The sequence below is a fragment of the Salvia hispanica genome, chromosome 1 (genome assembly GCF_029641045.1).
Source record: "Salvia hispanica isolate PSC_SH4W2 chromosome 1, Shi_PSC_v1, whole genome shotgun sequence".
In the NCBI taxonomy this organism is placed as follows: domain Eukaryota; kingdom Viridiplantae; phylum Streptophyta; class Magnoliopsida; order Lamiales; family Lamiaceae; genus Salvia; species Salvia hispanica.
The window spans coordinates 22,741,677-22,765,193 of record NC_142692.1 but is presented as its reverse complement, the minus strand read 5'-3'; the positions used below and the strand labels follow the sequence as shown (position 1 = coordinate 22,765,193).

Genomic DNA, 23,517 nt, shown 5'->3' with positions numbered 1-23,517 from the left:
AAAATAATATAATACATGAAATAAATTTTAATTGATCTCATGTGACAACTTATTAAATAATTAGATGAAAACCTAAATATGTGACAACTTATTTATTTAGGAATACTAAAAAATTGATACTATTATTTACTCCCTCCGTCCGCGAATAGGAGTCCCGGTTCATAATTACCATAAATGGTAAAGAGGCCCCACATTCCACCAACCCATTCCACTCACATATCATTTAAAACTAATATATACAAGTGGGACCCCTATTCCACTAACTTTCTTCCACTCACTTTTCTTAACATTTCTTAAAACCCGCACCGATAAGAAATGGGACTCCTATTCATGGACGGAGGGAGTATTTAATAAATTTATTGGCCCACTAGTAAGCCCAATTAGAATTAATAAAAGAAGTTTAAAAAATTAGGGTTATATTTTTCTTCTTCCTCACTCACAGCTGCTCTTTTTCTTCCTTCAGGTATTTCTTCTTCCTCTATCTCTCTTTCTCTACTCCTTCACAACAAAATTTAAAAAAAAAAAAAAAAAAAAACCTTGAGAGGGCCGATGATCGGCTCTTGCTCCACAATGGATGGTCGATCAAAGGACCCTCGTCATCGGCATAGGCCGATATATCGGCTCGTTGGGGGAGGGGGGAGATCGACGGCCCGTTCACCGCAATGGTTGGCCGATGAGGCCGATGGGGAAGGCCCTCCCATCGGCCAACCATTACTAATGCTCTAAGCAACCTACAAGTGTATCTAATGCAACAATGCAAGTAAGTATATCGTATCCTGAGACCAATGTGCTAACCTAATAACCATGGACCAATCTTAACTACTATAAAAAATATTCAAAATAGTTTTTTATTCAAAATCAACTACTTAAACAAAATTAAATTAACACAAGTGAAACTTGGGCATTTAAATACGATTTGAAAAGATGATATAGATGATAGTAGAATTCTAGTATTGTCACGACCGCACTTTCTAAGGATAGAAAGTCCGGTTAATCGCGACTAGGGGAGGATAAAAGAAGCGGGGAAGAAAGGGGAAAACTGTGGCACAACTGAACTTGAACTGAAATAACTTGGAATATATATATAAATCAGAGTGCATGGTAGAAGAGAATGAAATCTCGACTTTTACATTGCAGCGGAAGAGTCAAGAGCAGATGACATCGTGTATGGAGACACGACGCATCCAAGTACTATTCTATCGAAGGATCTTCATCGTCTATGCTCAACACCGCTCGCCGTCATCACTGCTCAACCTGTACATTTTTAAAACATATGCAGGGCTGAGTACTTGGTGTACTCAGTGGACAGGTGCCGAAATATTTTTTTACTAAAAAACTGATTTTGTCAAGTCACTCCTAAGTAAACTCGGGATTTTAAGTGAAAGATCCGAGAACACTAAATCATTTTCCTTGTCATTATCAAAAGCGATCTGCTGTTCTATTTTCCTGGAACTTATGCCATATCTGATTTAACTCCTGGTGAAACGAAGTCACAACTCCTGGTGAAATAAATTCACAAACTCCTGGTGAAACGAATTCACAAACTCCTGGTGAAACGAATTCACAACTCCTGGTGAAACTAATTCACAACTCCTGGTGAAATAAATTCACAAACTCCTGGTGAAACGAATTCACAACTCCTGGTGAAACTAATTCACAAACTCCTGGTCTAGTAGGGACATCGCCCTTGCTAGACAATCAGATAGGCAAAGTTCAAAACAAAACATGGCTTGACATAACTTTCAAAAAACTTCCTTTCCTCATAAACATTTTCGACTAAACTTATTTCTATCGGTCAAAGCCGAACAAAATATCAACGAAGGCTGACAGTTCACAAGCACCCGTAAAGCAACACATAATGTCACATAACTAAATAACATCACTTTCACTTGATGTAAATAGCACTCATCATAAAATATTGTTCATGAAACTGTAAATGTAAACTGTACTTTTCATATCACCTTGGCACTCTTCATAAAACCCATATTTTAAACATAAAGGCAACAATCGTATCTTAAATAGAAAGCCCACCTCGTTCGCTTAAAACTCCTTAAATTGATTTTTCCTCACTCCGCCTTTACTTGCAGAGATAGCCTTTTGAAAGCAAAGAACGTACTAATAAGACTTAAGAAGTTCTCATACTTATAGGAATGCATGCCCCTAATTAATTCTCTTATCCTTTGTTCACTTCTAGGAATTTTTTTTTTTAGAAACTTGCATATTAATTAAATCGGGAAATTTAATTAATAGCACTTCTTTATTAAACTTAATTATTTTCGTGGCTCGAGAACGTCGTCTCTCTTTCCTCCTATTTCTTAGCGGCCGTCCGAGGCGTCGCGGGGCGGCGCCGGTCGGCTTTCGCGTCTCCCACTTTACTACTTTATTTTCCCGGAATCTAAATAAATTATTTGGAAATTAATTAATTGAGTTACATCTCAATTCTTAAATAATTCCAACTTCTCATAATTAAATCTTGGCCCAAACAATAAATCTCTTGGCCCACTAATTAAATGGGAATATCTCATCTCCTCATTTAACTCATATGGCCCAAGCTAAAATAGCCCATCACAAAATATACTCTTTAATTAATTCCTATGGAGCTTAGCCCAATTCCCTCTCAATTCATTAGGCCCAACAATTAATTAAATTGGGAGTCAATCCAATTATATACTCCCCTTCCACCGTGGCTTCTCCCTTAAAAATCGATTCCCAACTTAGAACATGCAGCAGCGGTTTTCTACTCTCTTCATAGGCAAAATCGCCGTCTCTCCGACGAATCGAGGCCTCTCTGCGTCGCCGGAGCGTCGCCGGCTCCGCCTCTTCTCCCAATTTTGCACATTTACCCCAATTTAGTCCAAATCTCAAAAATCCCTAAATTAGAAGAACAGAGAAGCAGCGACGGTTCCTATCCTCAGCTCGTCGCCGCCTCCGACGAATTTTCCACCGCCGTTCTTTCCTCGAGCTCTCTCTCTTCTTCAAGTTATCTCTCTTCGTCGAGCCCTCATTGTCGGGGTCTCTCTCTTTCTCCGGAGATCGCAGCGCCGCCGCCGCCGAGCAAGTGTCGGGGAGCTCCTAGCGTTGTGCGTACTCTCTCTGGCTCGCGTGTTGGAGCTCCGAGGTCCGCCGTCGCACCTACGCCTCCAGCTTCGGCGAGCAGGGCCGCTGCCTCCGTCGCCTTCTAGGCGAATCCAGCGGCAGAGAGGAGGGCCTCGTCTCCCTCTTCCTCTCTCAGCCGCCTCTGTAGCCGCTCCGCGGAAATTTTCGGACTCCGTCGACGCTCGCTCGTCGCCCGCCAGCCCCTTCACCTCCCATTTTCTCCTTTACTCAATTTCTTTAAATTCTAGTAGATTGGTGATTGATGGTATTTCGTATGATCTTGTTGGAGTATTTAAATTCCATGATCCAATCTTTTGAGTGCTCACTAGAATGATCTTTGGCTATGGTATTAAAGTTCTAATTTTTCATTTGGGGCTTTTAGCTCATTGTGTAAAGACTTGATGGCTCTTGCTACTGATCCATACTTGATTGTGAGGATCCTATGGAAGTTCTAAGTTCTTGTGCTATCTATTTGTTGTTCTACATGATGCAAATTTTTTGGTTGTGGTGTTACCTAAGTTTGATGAATCCTCTTGGGTGGGACCGATGTCCTGCCTCAAACTCCCCCTTGCTCCTTCTCCCTTCCTTGCTATATTCCTTGACTTATTTGGTGAAATTATAGTGTTGAGAATGAGGGGAGGAGAAGGAGATTGGGGCTGCTTATATAGGCTTCCATTTTGGCAGTTTGTGCTTGAGACTTGGAGGCAAAGGCTCCTATTTTGGGGCTGCCAGCTCTACCTCTTTTGAGTTTCATGTTCAAGTCATTCTTACTACTTTGGTGTATGTGTGGCTGTCTCTCTCTTGGCTGTTTCCTCAGCCTTGATCGATGGGAAAACTAAAATTTTGCTCATGTCTACATTGGGTTTGTGTAGAGGCTCATTCTACTAAGCTCTCTTGTCTTGGTTCCTCTTTGATGCTAGTTGAGAATGTACCAAAAATGGCTGACCTCAGGCTCTATACTGCAGCCTCTACCTTGCCTACTACTTCCCTTTCCTAATTAAGCTTGTGTCTCCCTTCCTCTTTATTTGTGAGTCATCTTCTAACCCCATTTTTGTGCTAATTTGCAGGTACATGGCTGGAGCTTTGGAGTCTTGTGGCTGCTCCCTAATCGAGAAAGAGAGTGAGAGAGAAAGAAAGAAGATGCTCCTCTAGAGATCCCTTGGCTCCATCACCAAAATAGCTAGCTTCCAAACTTGTTGATTAGTGTTGTAGGATAAAGGGTGTAGAATAGATGTGTGTGTTGTCACTCTCACATATGTAAACACGTACTATTGTATTTAAATTCCTCCAAGTACTTATCTAATAAAATTATGGCATTTACTTTTATCCTCGAAATGTAAATTTCCTTGCACTTTATTTCTTCCAACGAAAATACTTAGATTATCCAAAAGTTGAAAATTACCACGATAACTACGATTACACGGCTTCTTAAAGGGAATAGATTAAGCTACTAAATCCGATTTATCCCGAAGGAAGGGAACGAAAATTCGGGGCGTTACAAGTATCCAATGCACATATTCAAACTATAATCTAATCAATTCCCCTTGTCTGTCGCTAGAGTTGTTAGGTCGGTAATTTAATTAGATTAAACCCCCTTATGAGGTGAGATTTCCGTTGATTAGATGTTGGGATCAAAATCCCCTCCAAAGCCTAACATCTAACTCCCAAATTCACTGGAAACCTCAACCAGTGGCGGAACCAGAAACTTAAAGAAGTCGGTGCTGAATTTTAACTACAAATATGCCAACGTGGCACTAATAACCTATTATCTCCAAGAGCGGATAGCCTATTCTACTAGTGCCACAATATCAGAATTGTCAATTTATGGTACAAATTCTTTACCATCGTTAATATATAGAGTATAAAAGAAGACTCAAATTTTACTCACTTTTTCACTCATTTCTTTTACAAAGTCAAATAATTTTTTAAAACTCATGATGAGTCCAAATGTAACTTTAAATTGTAGACAAAGAAAACAATACCTTTTATATGACTCTCTCCGTCCCATAAGAATATGCATTCTTTCGTTTTTAGTCCGTCCCACAAGAATATGCACTTTCTAATATTGGAAAGTATTTTCTCTCTTATGAGGTAAGATTCATTATCCACTAACAATACTTTAATTACTTTTTCTCTCTACCTCTCTCTTACTTTACCAATTTTACATTAAAACTCGTGTCGAACCCAAAGTGCATATTCTTTAGGAACATATGGAGTAATAAAAATATACATAGATTATGATATTATAAGATAATTAGAAAATAACATAAGTAAATACTAGTGATTAATGTATGACATTTTATCACATAAAATGCAAAAAATTTAAAGATTTTATAAAAGTACCAAATCTTTTTAAGAATGAATATAATTTTCAAAATAAAAATTTGCATAGTCTTTCGTGAGTTTATACACTAAATCAACTGACAAATATTGAAGTAGTAGTAGTAGGAAAATACTTTTTCTCTCTCCTTCTGTCCCATTTTCTCCCTCCCTTTTCTCTCTCCTCTGCGCTCGTCTATCCACACCCATTTCCGCCTCCTCTTTCTTTCACCGTTGTGTTCCCTCTCTCCCTTCCCTTCAACCTCTTCAACTCCTCCTACCTATAAGTGAGCGACCGGCGGCGGGCAACCCCCGCTGGAGCGGGGGTTTGTCCCTATACTGGTTCCACCAGTGACCTCAACTCTCCGGAGTTCTATTGATCAAAACGTAAATTAATGTATTTGTAGGTTAATTATCTCATCTCCCGATTAATTTAACTAACTCTAACACATTTAATAGGTAGCTAATCAATTGAATGAAAAAGGTACACGTTTCCGTTCAAACAACCACGAGCAAAGTAAGAAAAAATTAATGGGATAAATATATAAACTCAATGCATCTTCACCAAGAATAATAGAAAAAGAGTTTAGCATCTTACGTTCATAGCTAAATTAAAGTTTAAAATAATTAATTCGAGCAAAAACATAGTAAGAAATAGCAAACTAGATACTCCAAGGGATGAATAATCTCAGCGGAAACTTCAATCTTAAATTCAAAGTCTTCACTCCTCAATTTAGTGTCCAAGAGCGTTCTTGAGTTGTGTAGGAGTGTGCGCTAGTAGATCGAAGTGGAATGGAACGAACCTAAGCATGTCTTTTCTTTTTTAAATCATGTGTCCATAGCTGAGATTCCGCCAAAATGGGTCAATCTCTCTAAAATCTCCAAGGCTTGCAAAATCGGCCCGTCCAGGTCAATAGTGGCCAAAGTGACCCGTCTGAATAGAAGTTTCTAGACAGCGTAGTGTTCGTAAAACGACCACAACTTTCTCTACCAGAATCCGATTGAGGCGTGTCAGGAACCCACTCGAAGATCTTTAGAAGACGAAGAGAATGGTTGTCATAAAATAGCATTTGGAGATCATCTTGGTAGGCTGATTATTGTTTACATTTTGACTTCATTCCTTAGTTGACTTTGCCTTGAGTAAAAATCATCATTCTGCCTTATTTTCACATGTTATCTTGCGCATTCTAAAATCACACAATTGTTCATAAATACACAATTGAAAGCTATAAACTCGCAATAATCATATCAACAAAACGATGAAATACAAGTTTATCACAATTCAAGATTCATCAAACGTCATTATTATTTGATGGCATATTTTTTTACTCTATTAGCATATAATCATGTTTGATTTTAAACATATGTCCTAAAATTCTCATGATTAATTAAATGTTTTCCTCCTATATAGATAGGACTAATTTTCTTGATTATACATTGGAGCGATCACATGTTAGTTTTATTGTATACAACCCAATTAGTCTTGATTATACATATCATTTTCAGATATCATGCCACTTACCAAAATTTTATAAACTTCTTTTGTGATTTTAGTATAATTATTCCTAAGATTATATTCTATACGTTGACAATTAGAAGTTCCATTTTTTGGATATTAACATTAAGGAAGAAATATGAACTGAAAAAACGAAATGTAAATATTATTTTTATATAATTAATTTTATAAAAAAGTATAAATAAAAAGATTTCATAAAATATGATAAGAGTATTAATAGGTAAAATAGCCGGCTTCTCATTTTTCCTTTGCCTAGCCTTGAAAATAACGGCACTCTTTCTCTCTCATCTCGCCGTGTATAGAGTCCTCGAAACTGGAGTACAATTCTTTCTCATCCACATTGTCAGGAAACCTCGACATCCAACGTTGTACTACTACTCCATTAACAATCAACAGATCTTGGTCGTTCCTCTCTCTTCCCTAGCTCAAAATTTTGATGGACCTTTCTTCAAAAAAGAGGAATCTTTTTCGGAATTCCCCACTTTGTTTCAACTCATCTAGTCGATGGTGGTGAAGATGATGAAATGGAGGCCATGGCCCCCTCTGATTTGCAGGAAATTTGAGGTGAGGCTCACTGTGCACAAGCTGGAGGGCTGTGATTGGGTGTGCGAGGGTGCAGACAAAGATAATGTTGGTTTCGCGGTGGAGATCAGGTGGAAGGGCCCCAAGATATCGCTGGGCTCATTCAGGAGAACTGTGAAGAGGAACTGTACAAGGGAAGAGTCGGTTAAGAGGGTTGCTGACCCAAACGACGCCGTTTTGTTGGAGTGGGATGAGGAATTTTGTAACGTCTGTAATTTTTCTGGTTACAAGGACAATGTGTTTCATCCTTGGGAGATCAATTTTGCTGTCTTGCAAGTCACTGAGGTCAGTTTCTTCTTTCTTTTTGATAATGATAATGTACTTGTTAAGTTTCTTGGGATGCTATTGTGTGTTATCACAGTGTAAATGAAATTGCAATTTTTGGTCTTCAAATATTGGTTAATGCCGGATGAAGAGGAGAATTTGTGGTTGGGATTGTGAAGTCTGATTGCGGTTGATTAGAATATCCTTTTATGGATCTTGAAGAAACCTTTCTGGAAAATGTATGGTCCTTGCCAACTGTATTTTTTATTCTTTCCCCACATTAGTAGCTAAGCATGCTTGGTCAATGAAACAGTGAAAATGGACTTGATCACCATTGTCAATGAAACTAGATTGCTGTTATTTTATTTTCTTGTAGTACATGTGCCAGAGGTTCTGTTTTATTTTTCATATATGCACAGTTTTCAGATGGTTATAATTGAAAAATGAGTCTCGTAGTCTTTGACCATTGATGCAGAAGATCTTGATAGTAATAGTCTCGAATACTACAGTTAAACCACTGCAATAGTTTTGCCTTGTATATAAAAAAGTTTTCATAAAGCATCACTTCGGCAAGTGATTTTGTACCAGCGATTTCTGCTTTCTCTTCTTTCAAGCTCTTATCAAGTTTGTGAGCATTAAATTAGCCTTTTCTTTTCTATCAGGGGTTGAACCAAGGTGCAAAGAACAAGATTTCAGTTGTAGGTTTGGGAACATTAAACATTGCTGAATATGCTTCAAAGACTAAGGAGGAACTTTGTGTAGTCAAAATTCCTTTAATCGTGTCCAACATCGCGGTCGATCACCATCCCTCTCTCTTCGTAAGTAACTACTGAATGTTTAACACTATATTGTTATCAAAGCTTATTCCTAAGTTGTCCCTTATGATGCAAAATGAAAGGCGGGTGGACCGTATATTCTTGATAATATGTTGCCATAAGTAGCGTAACACATTGCTACCATGATAGCTTGGCTGAAACAAGTACGATGGAAATAAGAAAATAACCTTTCACGGAAATCCCTCATCCCTACTAGGAAACCCTCAGTTCTAATTGTTGTTCAATGCTGTATCCAACGATGTCTCCCTTTTCCACCTCTACACAACATTATATAGGACTCCACTAAGTGAGTCTAAAACGAAAGATAATCAAATCATAATGCTTAATAATGGTTGTTGTCATCCACTTTCTCCAATACCCAGTAAGAGCTTGACCTTGATTATTCTTCACTAACTCCATCATTAAGCTGAAAATGGTTGTTGCACTAATGCCTCTCTGCATCACCTTCCTGCTCGCCCTATAGATGATGCAATCTTTATATAAATCTGCAGGTATCTCTCGACTTGCTAGAACTTCAAGGTGCACATCAATCAGCCGAGTTGGTCCCTGAGTTGCATGTTCCGCCCGTTTCAGCACCCGGAGAAGCTTCTTCTATGGATAAAGACGAGGAGGTATCTGCACTTAAATCTGCTCTCAGGAAGGTCAAATTCATTACTGAATATGTGTCAACTCGGAGGCCTAGAAAGACCGGCCATGAAGAGGAGGGTAGTGAACGCAGGTACTTCTCTAAGAGTGAGGACGACGAATATGCTTACCCTTGTGAATTGGACTCAACTGATGAATTTGAGGAAGGAGAATGTGATGAAGGCAAAAAGGACTGTGCTGTTAGGAAGTCATTTAGCTACGGAACACTGGCTTATGCTAATCATGCTGGTGTGTCATGTTATTCTGGTGCTACCAGCTATGATGCTGAAGATTGGGTTTACTACAGTCACCGCCGGGGATCAGATGCTGGCTGCCCTCCTGTAGAGGACTCGATTTCTTCAGCTCCGGAGCTATCACTGATACAAAACTCCAAACGTAGTATTTTGCCTTGGAGGAAGAGGAAGCTGAGTTTCCGATCTCCTAAAGCCAAAGGCGAACCATTACTTAAAAAGGCTAATGGTGAAGAAGGTGGAGATGATATAGATTTTGACCGCAGGCAGCTTAGTTCGGATGAATCTCTCTCTCCAAAGGTAATGAATCTTGTGCACCTTTCTTCCTTTAAGTTGATATTTTGTTTGTGGTAAACCACAAGATGATTCAAATGCAAATCAATGTTCATTCTAATTCATATATAAAAAATAATGAGTATTTCTGTGCATCTTGGTTGTAGTGGCAAAGAACAGACAAGGATCCAAATGCAAATCGATCATCGTTGTCTGAGTTTGGCGATGATAATTTTGCTGTTGGAGTCTGGGAGCAGAGAGAAGTAACAAGCAGGGATGGACACATGAAGATTCAGACGCAAGTCTTTTTTGCTTCGATTGATCAGCGTAGTGAGCGTGCTGCGGGAGAAAGTGCTTGTACGGTTCTTGTTGCTGTTATTGCTGATTGGTTGCAGAAGAACCGCAGCCTCATGCCCATCAAGTCGCAGTTTGATAGTTTGATCAGATATGGATCCTTGGAATGGAGAAATCTTTGTGAGAATGAAATTTACAAGGAGCGTTTTCCCGACAAACACTTCGACTTAGAGACAGTCCTCCATACGAAAATCCTTGATCTTTGCATCGTTCCCAGCAGTTCCTTTGTTGGGTTTTTCCATCCTGATTGTATAGAAGGGGAACATTTTGATTTTCTGCATGGTGCCATGTCCTTCGATGTTATTTGGGACGAGATCAGCAGGCCAGAGAGTTCCACCAGTGGTGAAGCTCCGATTTTCATAGTCAGCTGGAACGATCACTTTTTCGTCCTCAAGGTCGAGACAGATGCTTACTACATCATCGACACTTTAGGGGAGCGTCTGCACGAAGGATGCAATCAAGCTTACATACTGAAATTCGACAGGAACACGACTATCTATAACCTGAAAAATGGTGATGAATCACGAGAAGCAAAATCTGCTGGCGAGCAATGTGCTTCTGCTGCGTCAGTTGAGCCCGTTGACTCAAACGTGCAGGAAGCTAAGTTGAAGGAAGAGTCGGAGGAGAAGGAGAAGGATGAAGAGGTTCTCTTTCACGGTAAGGAGTCGTGCAAAGAGTACATAAAAAACTTCTTGGTTGCAATCCCAATCAGAGAACTGGAAGCAGATGTGAAGAAAGGTTTGTCAATGTCGACTCCCCTTCATCACCGGCTGCAGATAGAGTTTCACTACACGCGATTGGAGCAGCAACCAGCGTTTGTTTCTCAGGCAACGGAGGTTGATGTATCTATACCTGAAGTTGAGGCCTGAATCTGGTAAATGTATATCTGACTAGGGTGTATAGCTAACTTCAAAAATCCTTCGAAGAGGGGCGTGTGCTGACTACGATGTATCATAGGACTAGGAATCTACACTGAAGTTCATCTTGGTGTACGCATATTGTGTTCGATTCCCCGATTGCTCTAGGTTGTACTTCTAGTAATGTATAAGGTGATAGCATTTTTTGGATCCCACTTTGATTTTGTCTTTCATTCACTGGCTGTTAACTTTCTTTTAGATTTGAATGACATAACAATGTTGTTACTGATATCCATTATTTATTTAGTCATTTTTGTTTATCTGTTTATTGAGTTCCCCAGTCACCAATTTTGGTGATGCCTACTGCAAATTGTGGTATTTTGTGTGGTCACGTAGATTACCATTATAAAATCATTGCCAAGCGAGGAAGAGAGATTATTGTCACTGTCTGAATACATGCATTAGATACTTAAAGGTGAAAGGGTTCGGACGTGATACATAAAACAAGTCTTCTATACATTAGCCAAAGGCTGGGAAAGATGGGAGTACTGAGAACATTCTATAGCTTACATAACAGCCAAGGTCTCTTCTGCAATGAAACCAATGCTGAAGTCAACAGTAATGCATGTCAACTGATTGTTGTTCCCATCCACCATTTTCATTGTCAGAGTGTATGAACCCTGCATAAAGAATAACATGTGTAAATTAGATGTATTCATGTATGGGCTATACAGACGAACATGTTCAAGAAGTTGATGCTGCAGTTGGATTGATAATAATTCAACATATACATGCCACCACTTAAAGGAAGTCAATGTGTAGTTGCCTAACAAAAAACTCAGGAGGAATAGAGAGTAAATGACTCACAGGTGGGGTGATTCCAGGTAATTCCTGGGAGTGAGAGACCAGAAAATCACCGACATTGATCGGACATGAAGTGTCTTGACAGAGATCACGATCCTCGCTATGGACGTGAAACCAAAAGTACGAGACATCAATAACAAGTTTCCCGCCAGTTATTGGTTGACCTGCATTCAATAATCATTTCTCAAACTTTGAACTCAATAGAACTAACTGTGTGACGTTGACATTTGAAGACTGGTAAAAAGGAACATGAATTTCCACTTACGGAGATGTGGACAGCTCTTACAGAAGAGCATGGGGAAGAAGATAACAAGTTAATCCAAGTAATTTCACACAAGCAGGTTTAAAAAATTAAATGAAAACCAACATTTGGTTTATATATGCGCAATTATTACAAGATACAGAACCATCCATGAATATCCTAGCAGTAACACATCCCAAGACTAATATCTGTCCGGAAAGCACAATATACATGATCCCTAGGGCCTAGACAATTAAACACAAAAAGATGGCAAAACTAATTCTAAAAAAAAAGAGATGGTCAAAGTTGCAGTCCCATCTGCCTTCCCCTATACCCCTAAATCAGTGGCGATATAATAGCTTGACAACTAACTGTGTCAAGATCAGAATCACAGTTGGCATGAAACAAAATTCGGAGTTAATTAAGCTACTAGCATCCTTTAATTAGCGTATGCAGGAGCAACTTTTCAATGTACAAATTGATAGACTAAGTCAGCTACAGAAATTATGTTTGCCAAAGTACATCATCATACAAAAGTAAAGGAATGTAGAAAAAGCAGTCACCAGTAGTTGCAGAAATTGCAAAGGTGGTATTCGAGCCTCTGGAAATTGGATACGGATCTATGTCGAGTCCATTCACCTTGACAATATAATTAGCCTTCTTATCTGCAATTCATTACCCAGAAGAAAAAAAAATTAAAAGAATGCAAGAACATATTCAATTAGGAGCATAACAGTTAAATGAAACCTTGCTCTGATTTGTGAATTCTAAATACGTAATTAATAAGCACACGCAAGCACCAATATATGACAGATCAAGGAGCAAATAATGGCCGACATTTCAAACTAAAATAGGCAACTCGAAACCATAGGGCTTTAAGGCTACAGATATACTACCACAGAAACATGCAATGAGTGATCAATTCTACAGATATCTTCTTTTTCTAGCCTTCTCCCTCTTTCTTGGTCAACGAATCGACTAAACAGTCCAATCCAAATTAAGTAATTCTAATTTCACAAAAAAATAATAACTCAGGCATGATCGGTAACCTCCACATCACCGATTGAATACAGTTCAGAGGCAATCGGCACCAAAAAAAAATCAGATCAACCATCCAAAAACCCTAGGCGAAAAAACCAAAGCGCACAAAACACTACGAACAAAAGGAATAAATCAGGAATTCAAAATCAATAAACAGATCAAAATATGAGCACGGAAACTGAAGTGAACGAAAGAAGTCAATTAATCGAAGTTCTGGAGTGAGCGATTATTTAAATCGGCGGGAGAAGAAAAGAAACAGACCGCAATACTTGACATCGGCTGCCTTGGCGGAAATCAACGGTACAAGTAGACACAGAGCAACGAGAAAACAACCGAAGACCTTCATCGGCACACCAGCCATTCTTCGAACTGAAGTGTTTTTGGAGAGAGAATCAGACGGTTTTTGATGAAGAAAAAAAATCACGTGTCCTCACTCAGTTATCGGCGACAATTTATACGGATTAGGTAGGACCATTAAATAGTTTAAGAAAATGATATTCTTTTCTTGACGAAGACGCCGCGATCCGCGGGTGCGGGAGGATCCGACCCGTTAAGATAGTTAAAATACCCCGCCCGCTCACAAATTTCTGAATTATGCCCTATAAGCTATTCATCATTTTGAAGAAACTATAAACCAATTTTTGTTGTGCTCTATCTATTCATGAAATGAAAAGTACTCCCTCTGTCCCCCCATTAAGAGTCATATTTTTCTACTTCGGTCGTCTCTAATTAAGAGTCACACTTCATTTTTACCGTAAATGGTAAGTAGGTCCCACATTCCACTAACTCACTTCACACACATTTTATTATAACTTACATAAACAACATATTTCCCTACATATCATTGTATTAGTTATTACAACTTATACCATTACACTACACAATTAATAATGTGGAGCTTACCGCCGCTAACACTACTTACATTACCTCTGTTCACTTACTTTATCAATTATACATTAAAATTTCGTAGCAAACTAAATGTCCATACTTTTTAGAGACGACGGAAGTATTTAATACTCTCTCCGTCGCAAGGTAGTTGATGCATTTCTTTTGGATACGTGATTTAAGAAATTGAGTTGGTAAAGATTAAAATGGAAAGAATAAAATAAGCAAGAAGAAAGTGTAAAGTACTAGGAGAAAAGGACTTTTTGCCAAAAAAGAAAAATGACTCAACTACCTTTAAATAACTTAAAAAGGAATACGACTCAATTATCTCATAACGAAGTGAGTATGTTCTACTTCGTCATATGTTCTATAATTTTATAATATGAAAAAAAATGAATGAAAGGAAAATTTTCTTATATTATAATGATCTACATATTTTATCTTATTATGTTCCATATTTCTACATGGTGAAAAACATTAGTAATATAGTATAAATATAACTATAACTTCCTTCCTCCCGGATAAATAAGTCATTTAAAGATGATACGGGTTTTAATGCATAATTAATAAAATAAAAGAAAAAGAAAAAAAGTAGTAATAATTTACTGAATGATGGAGCTCATAAAATATAAAGTAAATAAGGAAAAAATATTTTCATAAATAGTTGATACTTCAAGAAAAAAAAAGAAGAAATTAGAGTACTACACAAATACATGTGCAACCTTTATCATCGGAGTTAAATGTTACATCATCTTGTTTTAAATATTTTTTCTTTCAACTTTGTTGGGTTAAATGCTGTGTAGTTATATAAAAAAAAATACTTTGGTGTTCACCAAATGTTACTCATTTTTTCCATTTCGATTCATCATAAAATAGTTTATTTTTTCTTTTATGAATAAGCTAATATATAAAAATGAAATTCATATATTACTTATTATTTCAACTCTTTTTCTTTCACATTTTATATAATCTATGCCAAGTCAAATATAGACAACATTTTGTAGACGGCGGAGTATATTGTAAAAGTCTTATAATTCCTATATTTGAAAAAAAAAATACAAAATAAGAAATACTTTTCAATAAAAAAACGATCCTCTTATTAAATGATAAAAAAATTGTTATTCATTTTTTCAATTTTGATTCATCCATAAAATAATTTATTTTTTCTTTTCTGAATAAGCTAATATATAAAAATGAAATTCATATTTTATATTATTTCAACTCTTTTTCTTTCGCATCTATACAATATATAAAAAGGGAGTTTTGGAGAAATTTACAAGATTGTCATTTAATTTAAAAAATTATATTAAATTAAAATGTGTAATTAAAGGCCATTTTACGATTGATTATGTGTGAGTGAGAGGTTTTACTATGTCATTTGATTAAAAACGTGTGATTAAGTGGGTGAGTGGGAGGTTTTACTATGTCATTTTAATTTGGATAAATTTACAAGATTAATTATACTCTCTCTGTTCGCGAATAGGAGTCCCGTTTTTCCATTTTAGTACGTCCGCGAATAGGAGTCTCGGTTAACTTTTACCATAAATGGTAACAGGATTCCACTTTCCACTAACTCATTCCACTCACATTTCATTTAAAACCAATACTCCCCCCGTCCCATAAAAGTTGAGTCGTATTCCTTTTTAGTCCGTCCCAACAAAGTTGAGTCATTTCCTTTTTTAACTAAAGACAAAACATCTAATCACTCTTATTTTATTCCTTCATTTACTTTACTCTCTCTTATCTTTCTTACTTTTTTCATCTCTCCTATTTATTTAATATAAATTCTTAATCTCCGTGCCTAAAAGTTATGTCTCAACTTTTATGGTACGGAGGGAGTATATACAAGTGAGACTCTTATTCCACTAACTTTTTTCCATCCAATTTTCTTAATACTTCTTAAAACACGTGCCGCCCACAAATGGGACTCCTAATGGCGGACGGAGGGAGTACTAAATTAAAAATGGTAATCACACTATTAATACAAAGTGGAGCCTCTAAATTAAGTGGAGTGACATTTGATTAAGTGTGAGTGAGAGGTTTTACTATGTCATTTGATTAAAAACGTGTGATTAATTAGAGTGAGTGGGAGGTTTTACTATGTCATTTAAATTTGGAGAAATTTACAAAATTCATATTAAATTAAAAATGGTAATCACACGGTTAATACAAAGTGGAGCCTCTAAATTAAGTAGAGTGAATGGGAGGTTTTACAAGGGTTACGTGCATAATATTTTAGCATATAAATATGTTATTTAAAAGCTAAATATCCGCACACAGTGGCGGATCTAGGTGGGGTCGAGTGGGGTCGGCCGACCCCACCGCCGGCTCCGGTGAATTGCCTGAAAACGCCTTCAATCAGCCGCCGACCCCACAGTCTCTGCATCTCCGCCCCGTCTTCAACATGAGTTCTGGCGGCTTAGAGAAGAAGGGTTATGTTTCCTGTATTAGTTTTATATTGATTGGGCCTTCTTCATTACTACAAATTAGTTAAAGCCCAATTCATTTTTACCTTGTATTTTAATATAAGTTCCAATATTAAATTAATTCTTCATAATATTGAATACGAAAACTTTAGCATTAGTTTCAACATTAATATGATACTTTTACTTTTTCTATAAGGAAATTTTATCATTTTCTTTTTTCAACTTTGCAGTACGAGTACTAATTAATAAGTATATTCTTTTCTCTAATCCGTAAATTCATTTTTATCATATTTGAAATAAACATAATAATTAATATACTGTTTATTGATTTCATTACTTTGCTTATCTTAATGAGACTATATTAAAGTGTTATAGTATATCATAAGGATTCTTAATTGAATATATTTTGACTTTTGGTGATTTTATTAAATATATCCAAATGATAAATTTAATAATAAAATTATATTTAGTTGTTTTCAGATTTTGAATACTCATTGAACCCAATTATCATTTACAGAGTGCTATTTAAATTTTAATAATTTTTTATTTAAAATAATTATTTAAATATATATTTCCTAACGCTCCAAATAGTTGAGATATTTTTCGTTTTAGAATGTTCTACTATAATAAAGTAATTTTTTCTTAATATTTGCGTCGAAAGAATATGACTCTATTCCAGCAGAACAAAGATATTAGTTATCTCATTTATTTCGACCCCACGATTATCGGTTTCTGGATCCGCCATTGTCCGCACATACCTACTTACCTTATAGAACTCAAACATACAATTTTTGCTCTTACCATAGGAGGAAAGCTTGACGCCATAGGAGGAAAGCTTGACGCCAAGGAACCATTCCACACCTTCAAAGAATATTAGAATTAGTAGTATCTTTTTTAGCTTATAACTCGCTTCCTTATTATCTTCTCGGGTTGCATCACTAATTTTTTTTTTTATAAAAAGCATGGTTTTTACTCTTTACTAATAATAGTAATATATTTATATTCATTTATTTTATACACTTTTTTTTGAGTGATTATTATGTTACTAATATTCTGATCATAATTCTTACCGGATGAAGATATTGAAACCATGTAGTTCACATTCCTTGATGAATCTGGAGACAAATCTATTGTCGCCAGCTTAGAATGTGTTTTCTATTACTCCCTCCGTCCCATAGAAATAGTCCATTTAATATGGACACTGGTTTTAATGCATAATTGGTCAAGTAAGAGAGATGGAGAAAAAGTAGTTGAAATTGTGTAGTGGATAGTGGGACCGCATAATAATAAAATAAAAGAGAAGGAGAAAAAGATTGCCATAAATGAATATGAACTATTTGTATGGGAAGGACGGAAAATGAAATATGGCCTATTTCTATGGACTGAGGGAGTATATTATTTAATTTGTTTCAAATTGGTTACGTTTCAATGCATTATTGTATATATTTTTAATTTTCATATTAACTTAACTTTTGTTACTTATTTTTTTCATTGTTATTATATTGTATATTTTTTATTTATAATTTTAATATAATAATATCGATTCTAATTTTATTATATTTATTTATAATCAAAAATTAATATTTTAAAATATCATAATCTGTGCATAACAGAAGCGTGATACTAGTTTTATATAATAGACAACATATAGTAGACAGCAAAGTATATTGTAAAACTCTAATAATTCCTATATTTGAAAAAAAATGCAAAATAAGAAATACTTTTCAATAAAAACCGATCCTCTTATTAAATGATAAAAAAAAACCATAGAAAATTGAAACAAAAATGATCGCGCCAGGTAGGGGTCGAACCTACGACTTTCTGCTTAGGAAACAGACGCTCTATCCACTGAGCTACAGGCGCTTTCGATTAGTAGTGCTAACACTAGTTTTATGAGACCACGTTTTAACAGATAGAGGTAAAAGTTCAGAAGGAGATTAGGGAGGAACATTGTAATTAACCACTCCCCTGCTCCTTATGGCACCGCCGGCGCCGGCAATGACTTGACCACAACATAAGAGCCCCACGTTTCACTCGTCTTGTTTTGCATTATTCTACTACTATTTGCTAGTGGAAATGATTTTCCTTTGGTGTATCGGTGGGTGAATGGAAGTGGATACTCTGAATTTGATTGTACAATACGTGATTCCAATCGTAAGATTTGTTTATGGAATAGCCTGAGGTTTTAGCAAGTGGTCAGTAGTGTTTTATTTGGGGCTTCATTCCTTACATCATTGCGTTTGAAGAAATGTGATCAAGTTGAGATTTATGAATCTGATTTTGAGATAGCCAGTTTTATTTATTTATAGTAAAGCTAGCTAAGAACAAAAGAGGTAGAAATTCTAGATTCAGTTATGCGGTTGCTTGACTACGAGAACCGGACATTTGGCGTGTTGGGCGCAGTAGTCGCTCACACTTCCCAGAAAAGCCCTGCATCAATCCATGAGTTCAACCTGATCAAAACAACAACACTAATAAATAAATAAATACGTACCTCTTGATTTGGCCTAGTCCACGGCTACCAACAACAAGAAGATGTATGTTCATCTCTTCCACTGCCTTGCATATCGTCTCTTTTGGATCCCCCTCCAGAATTATTGTTTTAGCTTTCAACTAAATCAAGGCACATACTCCCATTTTGAGTTTCATTACATTAAAATCAAATCAAAGCCTACATACCGAACTTTCTCTGCACATCTCGTACGCACGTGACAATATCCTCGCACTATTCTGCTCCTGTGCTTTGCTTGCAGATTCCACCACTGCACCGTCAATAATTATTTACATAGCACTTGAATCCACTAGATTAGAAAATTGGATGGCTGACTTGGTCTCAAGTTCAATTTTTAAAATTAGTTGGAGACTGAATACAATCCTCAATATAGAAGTATATACATATACTGACCATGACCGCCGGGGAAGGCGTAGCGGGGCAGCGCCTCCGCGACGTGTGCAATCGTGACCACTGTGGTCGAATCTTCCCTCCGCTTCAGGATTTTGTCAAGCACCCAACGGAGCGCCGCGAAGCTCTCATCGCTGTCGTCCACCGCCACCAAAACATTCATCACTGGATCCATTAATTAATTATGTGTGAATTTCTCTACATAAATACAGTAATAGTGCTTCAGAAACCGACAAATTGCAAAATAACGTGGCCGGCGCTGGCTATATTTGTTCTGCATGGTTGACAGGTGTGGCGGCGAGGAGAGATTAAAATCTGTTAAACTATTCAATAGTATAATCTGTGATATTTGAATTGGATGGCGGAGACGAGTGGTGCGGCGGTGGAGGAGCAGACGAGGATGAAGGTGTTGGTTCCGGTAGATGAGAGTGAGGGGAGTTTGTACGCGCTGAGGTGGGCGGTCGACCACCTCTTTGGTTTCGAACCGCCGGAGCAGGAGCAAGGCGCCCTGACGTTAGTGAATGTGCAGCCAATTTTCCAGCCCTTCATCTATCCGGCTGGCCCAGGTCTGGCATATAACCTTGTACTTGTACTACTATAATTTAGTAATCATATGGGGTCATGACTAATTATCATGAATAGTTTATCTAAGATTATTTTAGTCGGAGGGCATAGTTATAACTAATTATCGTATCATTGTCTACCTAGAATTAAGTTGTGAGATTTATTCACGAACCAAACACAATTCATATTTAATCTTGAGATCTAATACTGCAAACCGAACAACTCAATAATGTACATTTATGCATGTATAGTTGTGTACGCAACTCCGGCAGTGATTGATTCGGTGAAGAAAGCGCAGGAGCAGAACGCTGCGGCCATACTCGCGCGAGGCTTGCGCATCTGCAAAGAGAAGAAGGTTAATTTTGTTTTGTAATATTAAGTGTGAATGGATTGAAGAATGATGATAAATAAGGTGTTGGTGTTGCAGATAAAGGCAGAAACATTGATACTACAAGGAGACGCTAAAGATAAGATATGTGAAGCAGCAGAAGAACTGCACGTTGATCTCTTAGTGATCGGTAGTCGTGGGCTTGGCACCATTAAAAGGTCATATTTTAATTAATGCGTCTTTTGCTTTCTTTTTTTTTTAAAAAAAAGAGAAAACCTAAATTGGACTAAGCGTGTGGCAGGGCATTGCTAGGAAGCGTGAGCAACTACTGTGTGCATCACGTCCATTGTCCGGTGCTGGTGGTGAAGCCTCCTCCCAAACAACCTCATGACTGAAACTGTATCCAACACCATTTCCTGTTTGTGTTTACAATCCTTCAATAAATAATCATAATCAACTCTCTGTGAAATTGCTATTAGTGAGATTATAAGTTGAGTTGCATCCATTAAACCTGTGTAGCTAGCCCGCTTATAGGGGCTACTGGCAAGTACGAAGCTGTCTAGTATGGAGATGGTCCTACCTCTATAACTGTTACTTCAATGCAAATCATAAATAGGGAGTACAAGTATGTGACAAACCATCCTTTAATCTCTTTTCTTCTCGAGATATTCAGGATTTTGTATTCTGAGTTATATTTCACAATACAAAATTAGTGATTCAACTACGTAGTTCGAATTTTTTAAAAATAATTACTAATGCGCAATATAAAAAAATTGACAGCACAATATACTGTTAATTAAACCTTAATCTTTTACATATTTTGGATGCTTTTGTTTGTAATAAAAAATTGACCTAACAATTGTTAGCTAAATTATAATCTTTAAAATATTTTAAAAAATGAACCCCACAATCCATTAATACAAATTCTATTTTTTCTACTCTTCTCTATTATTTTATTTATGTTTTATCTTCTCTTTAATTTTACTAAATTTATATTAAAATTTATGCTGTTTCCAAAGTTCTTATTTTTAAGAAACTGAAAGATTATTAACATTATTAATTGACTATAAAATTATTTTTACTCGGTTTTTAAGATTAAGACATTTGTAGATGTGTATTGAGAAACACAAACAAACATATTTAATTGACTAAAAAAATTCTTACACGTTTTTTTTAGTGTCATAACTCGTAACTCATACGTAACATTTTTTGATCGAGTTATGCTTCTCTTTTTAGTTTAAATTTAATTTTATTAATTTGAAGTGTTTATTATATCATCATATCTATTTGTCTGTGCGACTATTAATTAATTTAAATAGAGGGGCGAATTCATGCACCAGAACCGAACCTTTACGGTTTACCACTTTGACGTTCCAATATATTTAACCTCCTCAAAATAAAGTGTCTACTTTCTATTTGACTAACACTAACGTATTTTTCTCATATTTCGTATTCATTATAAAATTTATATATTATTATATAGTACTATAAAATGAGATCTATATTTATTAAATATTTCCGCTCATATGCCTTCTCATTGGTCAAAGTTTGGACTGAGTCAAAATGAAATATAACATCTCAAAATTTACACCGAGTTAAACTGGAAATCAAATTAATTTGCAGGAAGAGAGATTATTTTTCTTTCTTCATTAAACCTTTATTTTCTTTTCTTAAGTCTCTTAGTTAAACTTGTTTCCTTTTCATTTTTCACTTTAAAATATCTTATCCTTTTTTTTAACTTAACTTATATTCTTTTTCTATTTCAATTTCTTGTATTCTATTTCTATATCTATTTCTATTTCATAATATTACACTTGTTGTATATGTTGTTTATATTCCTTTTTTTTACTCGAATTCTCAAAATTACTCCCATATTTAACAAAAAAAAAATCTAAAATCTAAACTGTATGGTAAATTAAAATATTACCAACAAAACTAGAAGAAAACGTGATTTATATTCATATTGAATGTTTACAAAGGAAACTAAATATAGCCCATTCGAGGATCCAAAATCAATAAAACATTTTCACCAATCTACAGTGTAAAAAAATTACATCGTTCAATTTGATATTAAAATGAAAATGACTTTTATTTTGATGCTATTGCTTCTTCTAGTTGTGCTCATAATTATTTGGCGGCTACGATTAAATAGAAGCTAAGAGGAGGGAAGAAATTTCAGTTAACGTTCATATAAAAATACACACCAGGGTCCAGGTACGTAAGCTCTTCAAAACAGAATCCCATTGTTTTCTGCTTGACAAATTAACCATTATATTCTCATTTAATTTGATCATAATCTGATTCCTTGCTATTTCTCTCTCTGTAGTACAATAAGTTTACAAGCTTTCGATTAAAGTAGTATTCAATATTTTCCTTGATATCCCACTTTAAATGATATAGTTCTAAAAGTAAAAACATTACTACTTTTTTCGCTTTCTCTTACTTTATTTTTCCCACTTAACTCACAAAACAACACTACATAAAATCTCGTGGCGAAATAGAAATACTCCACTTGGAGTGGGACGGATGGAGTAGTTTTTTCACATAATTGTAAAATAAAAGAAAAATCAAAAGGTCTAAATCACACACATACGGATTTCAATGGATTTTTAAAAATTATTTACCTCAACTTCAAAGCATATAATACGAAGAATTATTTTCTGTACAAACAATTTTATAAGTCCACCAATAATTCAAGAACAAAGAATATCATCCCTTCATAAGACTAAGAGCATCTCCAAAGGGGCGGATGTCCCTCGTCCTTCCTGTCGGACTTTCCAAAAACATCTCCTGCCATGTCATAAGAACCTCCCACAGTACTGCCACGTCATAAGGACTTCCCACTGCACAGTGGCGGACATCCCAAGGACTTCCCGCGCGGACTTCCCGCAATAACAAAAATTCACAAATTCACCAAATTAAACAATTTACAGAATTAAAATTTAGACACGAATATGGGAAAAATGCGACGATTTTATTTTTTTTAAAAAAGCATACATATGCGTTGAATCTATATAGTTTGCCGCTAGCCGACGGGCGTCTTGCTGTATATTTAGAGTTTGCAACGAGCCGTATATATAGAGTTTGTATAAAAAAAAAAAAAAAAATCGCAACGGACGTCCGTCGGACGTCTGTCAGCATGCCACAATGGCGGACGTGCCGAGAATGCCGCGGATCTCCCGTGTCCGCTACGGACGTCCGCGTCCATCCCCTCCGCGCCTTATGGCGGACGTCGGGCACGCCGGTTCAACGCCCGCCGGGACGTCCGCGGCTGGAGATGCTCTAATAGTCTAA

General features: G+C 36.4%; 3 protein-coding genes, 1 long non-coding RNA gene, 1 other non-coding gene and 1 pseudogene across 8 annotated transcripts; 2 read left to right on the top strand and 4 right to left on the bottom strand.

Annotated features, from left to right (window-relative positions):
• Positions 1–1,056: 1,056 nt before the first annotated feature.
• LOC125219859 (uncharacterized) lies at positions 1,057–3,694 on the bottom strand. Its single transcript, XR_007176218.2, has 3 exons — positions 3,611–3,694; positions 2,032–2,094; positions 1,057–1,254 (listed from the first exon to the last, which is right to left on the bottom strand). It is a non-coding gene; the product is annotated as an uncharacterized LOC125219859 (long non-coding RNA).
• A 3,481-nt stretch (positions 3,695–7,175) lies between these two features.
• LOC125217684 (uncharacterized) lies at positions 7,176–11,263 on the top strand. 3 transcript variants are annotated; one of them, XM_048119201.2, is made up of 4 exons: positions 7,176–7,798; positions 8,440–8,595; positions 9,105–9,788; positions 9,929–11,263. In XM_048119201.2, exons 1-4 carry the CDS (start codon positions 7,436–7,438, stop codon positions 10,982–10,984), a joined length of 2,259 nt encoding a protein of 752 aa, XP_047975158.1. In that variant the 5' UTR covers positions 7,176–7,435; the 3' UTR covers positions 10,985–11,263. The 3 variants fall into 3 exon arrangements, with proteins under 3 accessions (XP_047975158.1, XP_047975159.1, XP_047975160.1); XM_048119203.2 differs by lacking the exon at positions 7,176–7,798 and adding an exon at positions 7,890–8,016; XM_048119202.2 differs by lacking the exon at positions 8,440–8,595.
• A 106-nt stretch (positions 11,264–11,369) lies between these two features.
• Positions 11,370–13,567, bottom strand: LOC125217686 (MD-2-related lipid recognition domain-containing protein / ML domain-containing protein). Its single transcript, XM_048119206.2, has 4 exons — positions 13,380–13,567; positions 12,641–12,742; positions 11,840–12,000; positions 11,370–11,652 (listed from the first exon to the last, which is right to left on the bottom strand). The coding sequence occupies exons 1-4, from the start codon at positions 13,477–13,479 to the stop codon at positions 11,539–11,541; spliced, it is 477 nt and encodes a 158-aa protein (XP_047975163.1). The 5' UTR covers positions 13,480–13,567; the 3' UTR covers positions 11,370–11,538.
• Positions 13,568–18,219: 4,652 nt separating this feature from the next.
• TRNAR-CCU (transfer RNA arginine (anticodon CCU)) lies at positions 18,220–18,292 on the bottom strand. Its single transcript has one exon. It is a non-coding gene; the product is annotated as a tRNA-Arg (tRNA).
• A 402-nt stretch (positions 18,293–18,694) lies between these two features.
• On the bottom strand, positions 18,695–19,525 carry LOC125217687 (uncharacterized; annotated as a pseudogene). Its single transcript, XR_016134552.1, has 4 exons — positions 19,335–19,525; positions 19,109–19,191; positions 18,924–19,042; positions 18,695–18,859 (listed from the first exon to the last, which is right to left on the bottom strand). The product of XR_016134552.1 is annotated as an uncharacterized LOC125217687 (transcript).
• Positions 19,526–19,666: 141 nt separating this feature from the next.
• LOC125217685 (uncharacterized) lies at positions 19,667–20,692 on the top strand. The gene is made up of 4 exons (XM_048119205.2): positions 19,667–19,897; positions 20,147–20,250; positions 20,323–20,441; positions 20,525–20,692. The coding sequence occupies exons 1-4, from the start codon at positions 19,690–19,692 to the stop codon at positions 20,616–20,618; spliced, it is 525 nt and encodes a 174-aa protein (XP_047975162.1). The 5' UTR covers positions 19,667–19,689; the 3' UTR covers positions 20,619–20,692.
• The last annotated feature ends 2,825 nt before the right edge of the window (positions 20,693–23,517 follow it).

Excerpts from the sequence above, each read along its gene's own strand:
- LOC125217686 (XM_048119206.2), bottom strand. The coding sequence starts at position 13,479 with ATGGCTGGTGTGCCGATGAAGGTCTTCGGTTGTTTTCTCGTTGCTCTG. Across the intron at positions 12,743-13,379 it reads AGCCGATGTCAAGTATTGCG|ATAAGAAGGCTAATTATATT; the intron begins GTCTGTTTCTTT and ends AATGAATTGCAG. Across the intron at positions 11,653-11,839 it reads TACCTGGAATCACCCCACCT|GGTTCATACACTCTGACAAT; the intron begins GTGAGTCATTTA and ends TTCTTTATGCAG.
- LOC125217685 (XM_048119205.2), top strand. The coding sequence starts at position 19,690 with ATGGCGGAGACGAGTGGTGCGGCGGTGGAGGAGCAGACGAGGATGAAG. Across the intron at positions 19,898-20,146 it reads CATCTATCCGGCTGGCCCAG|TTGTGTACGCAACTCCGGCA; the intron begins GTCTGGCATATA and ends ATGCATGTATAG. Across the intron at positions 20,251-20,322 it reads GCATCTGCAAAGAGAAGAAG|ATAAAGGCAGAAACATTGAT; the intron begins GTTAATTTTGTT and ends TTGGTGTTGCAG.
- LOC125217684 (XM_048119201.2), top strand. The coding sequence starts at position 7,436 with ATGGTGGTGAAGATGATGAAATGGAGGCCATGGCCCCCTCTGATTTGC. Across the intron at positions 8,596-9,104 it reads ATCACCATCCCTCTCTCTTC|GTATCTCTCGACTTGCTAGA; the intron begins GTAAGTAACTAC and ends ATAAATCTGCAG. Across the intron at positions 9,789-9,928 it reads ATGAATCTCTCTCTCCAAAG|TGGCAAAGAACAGACAAGGA; the intron begins GTAATGAATCTT and ends TCTTGGTTGTAG.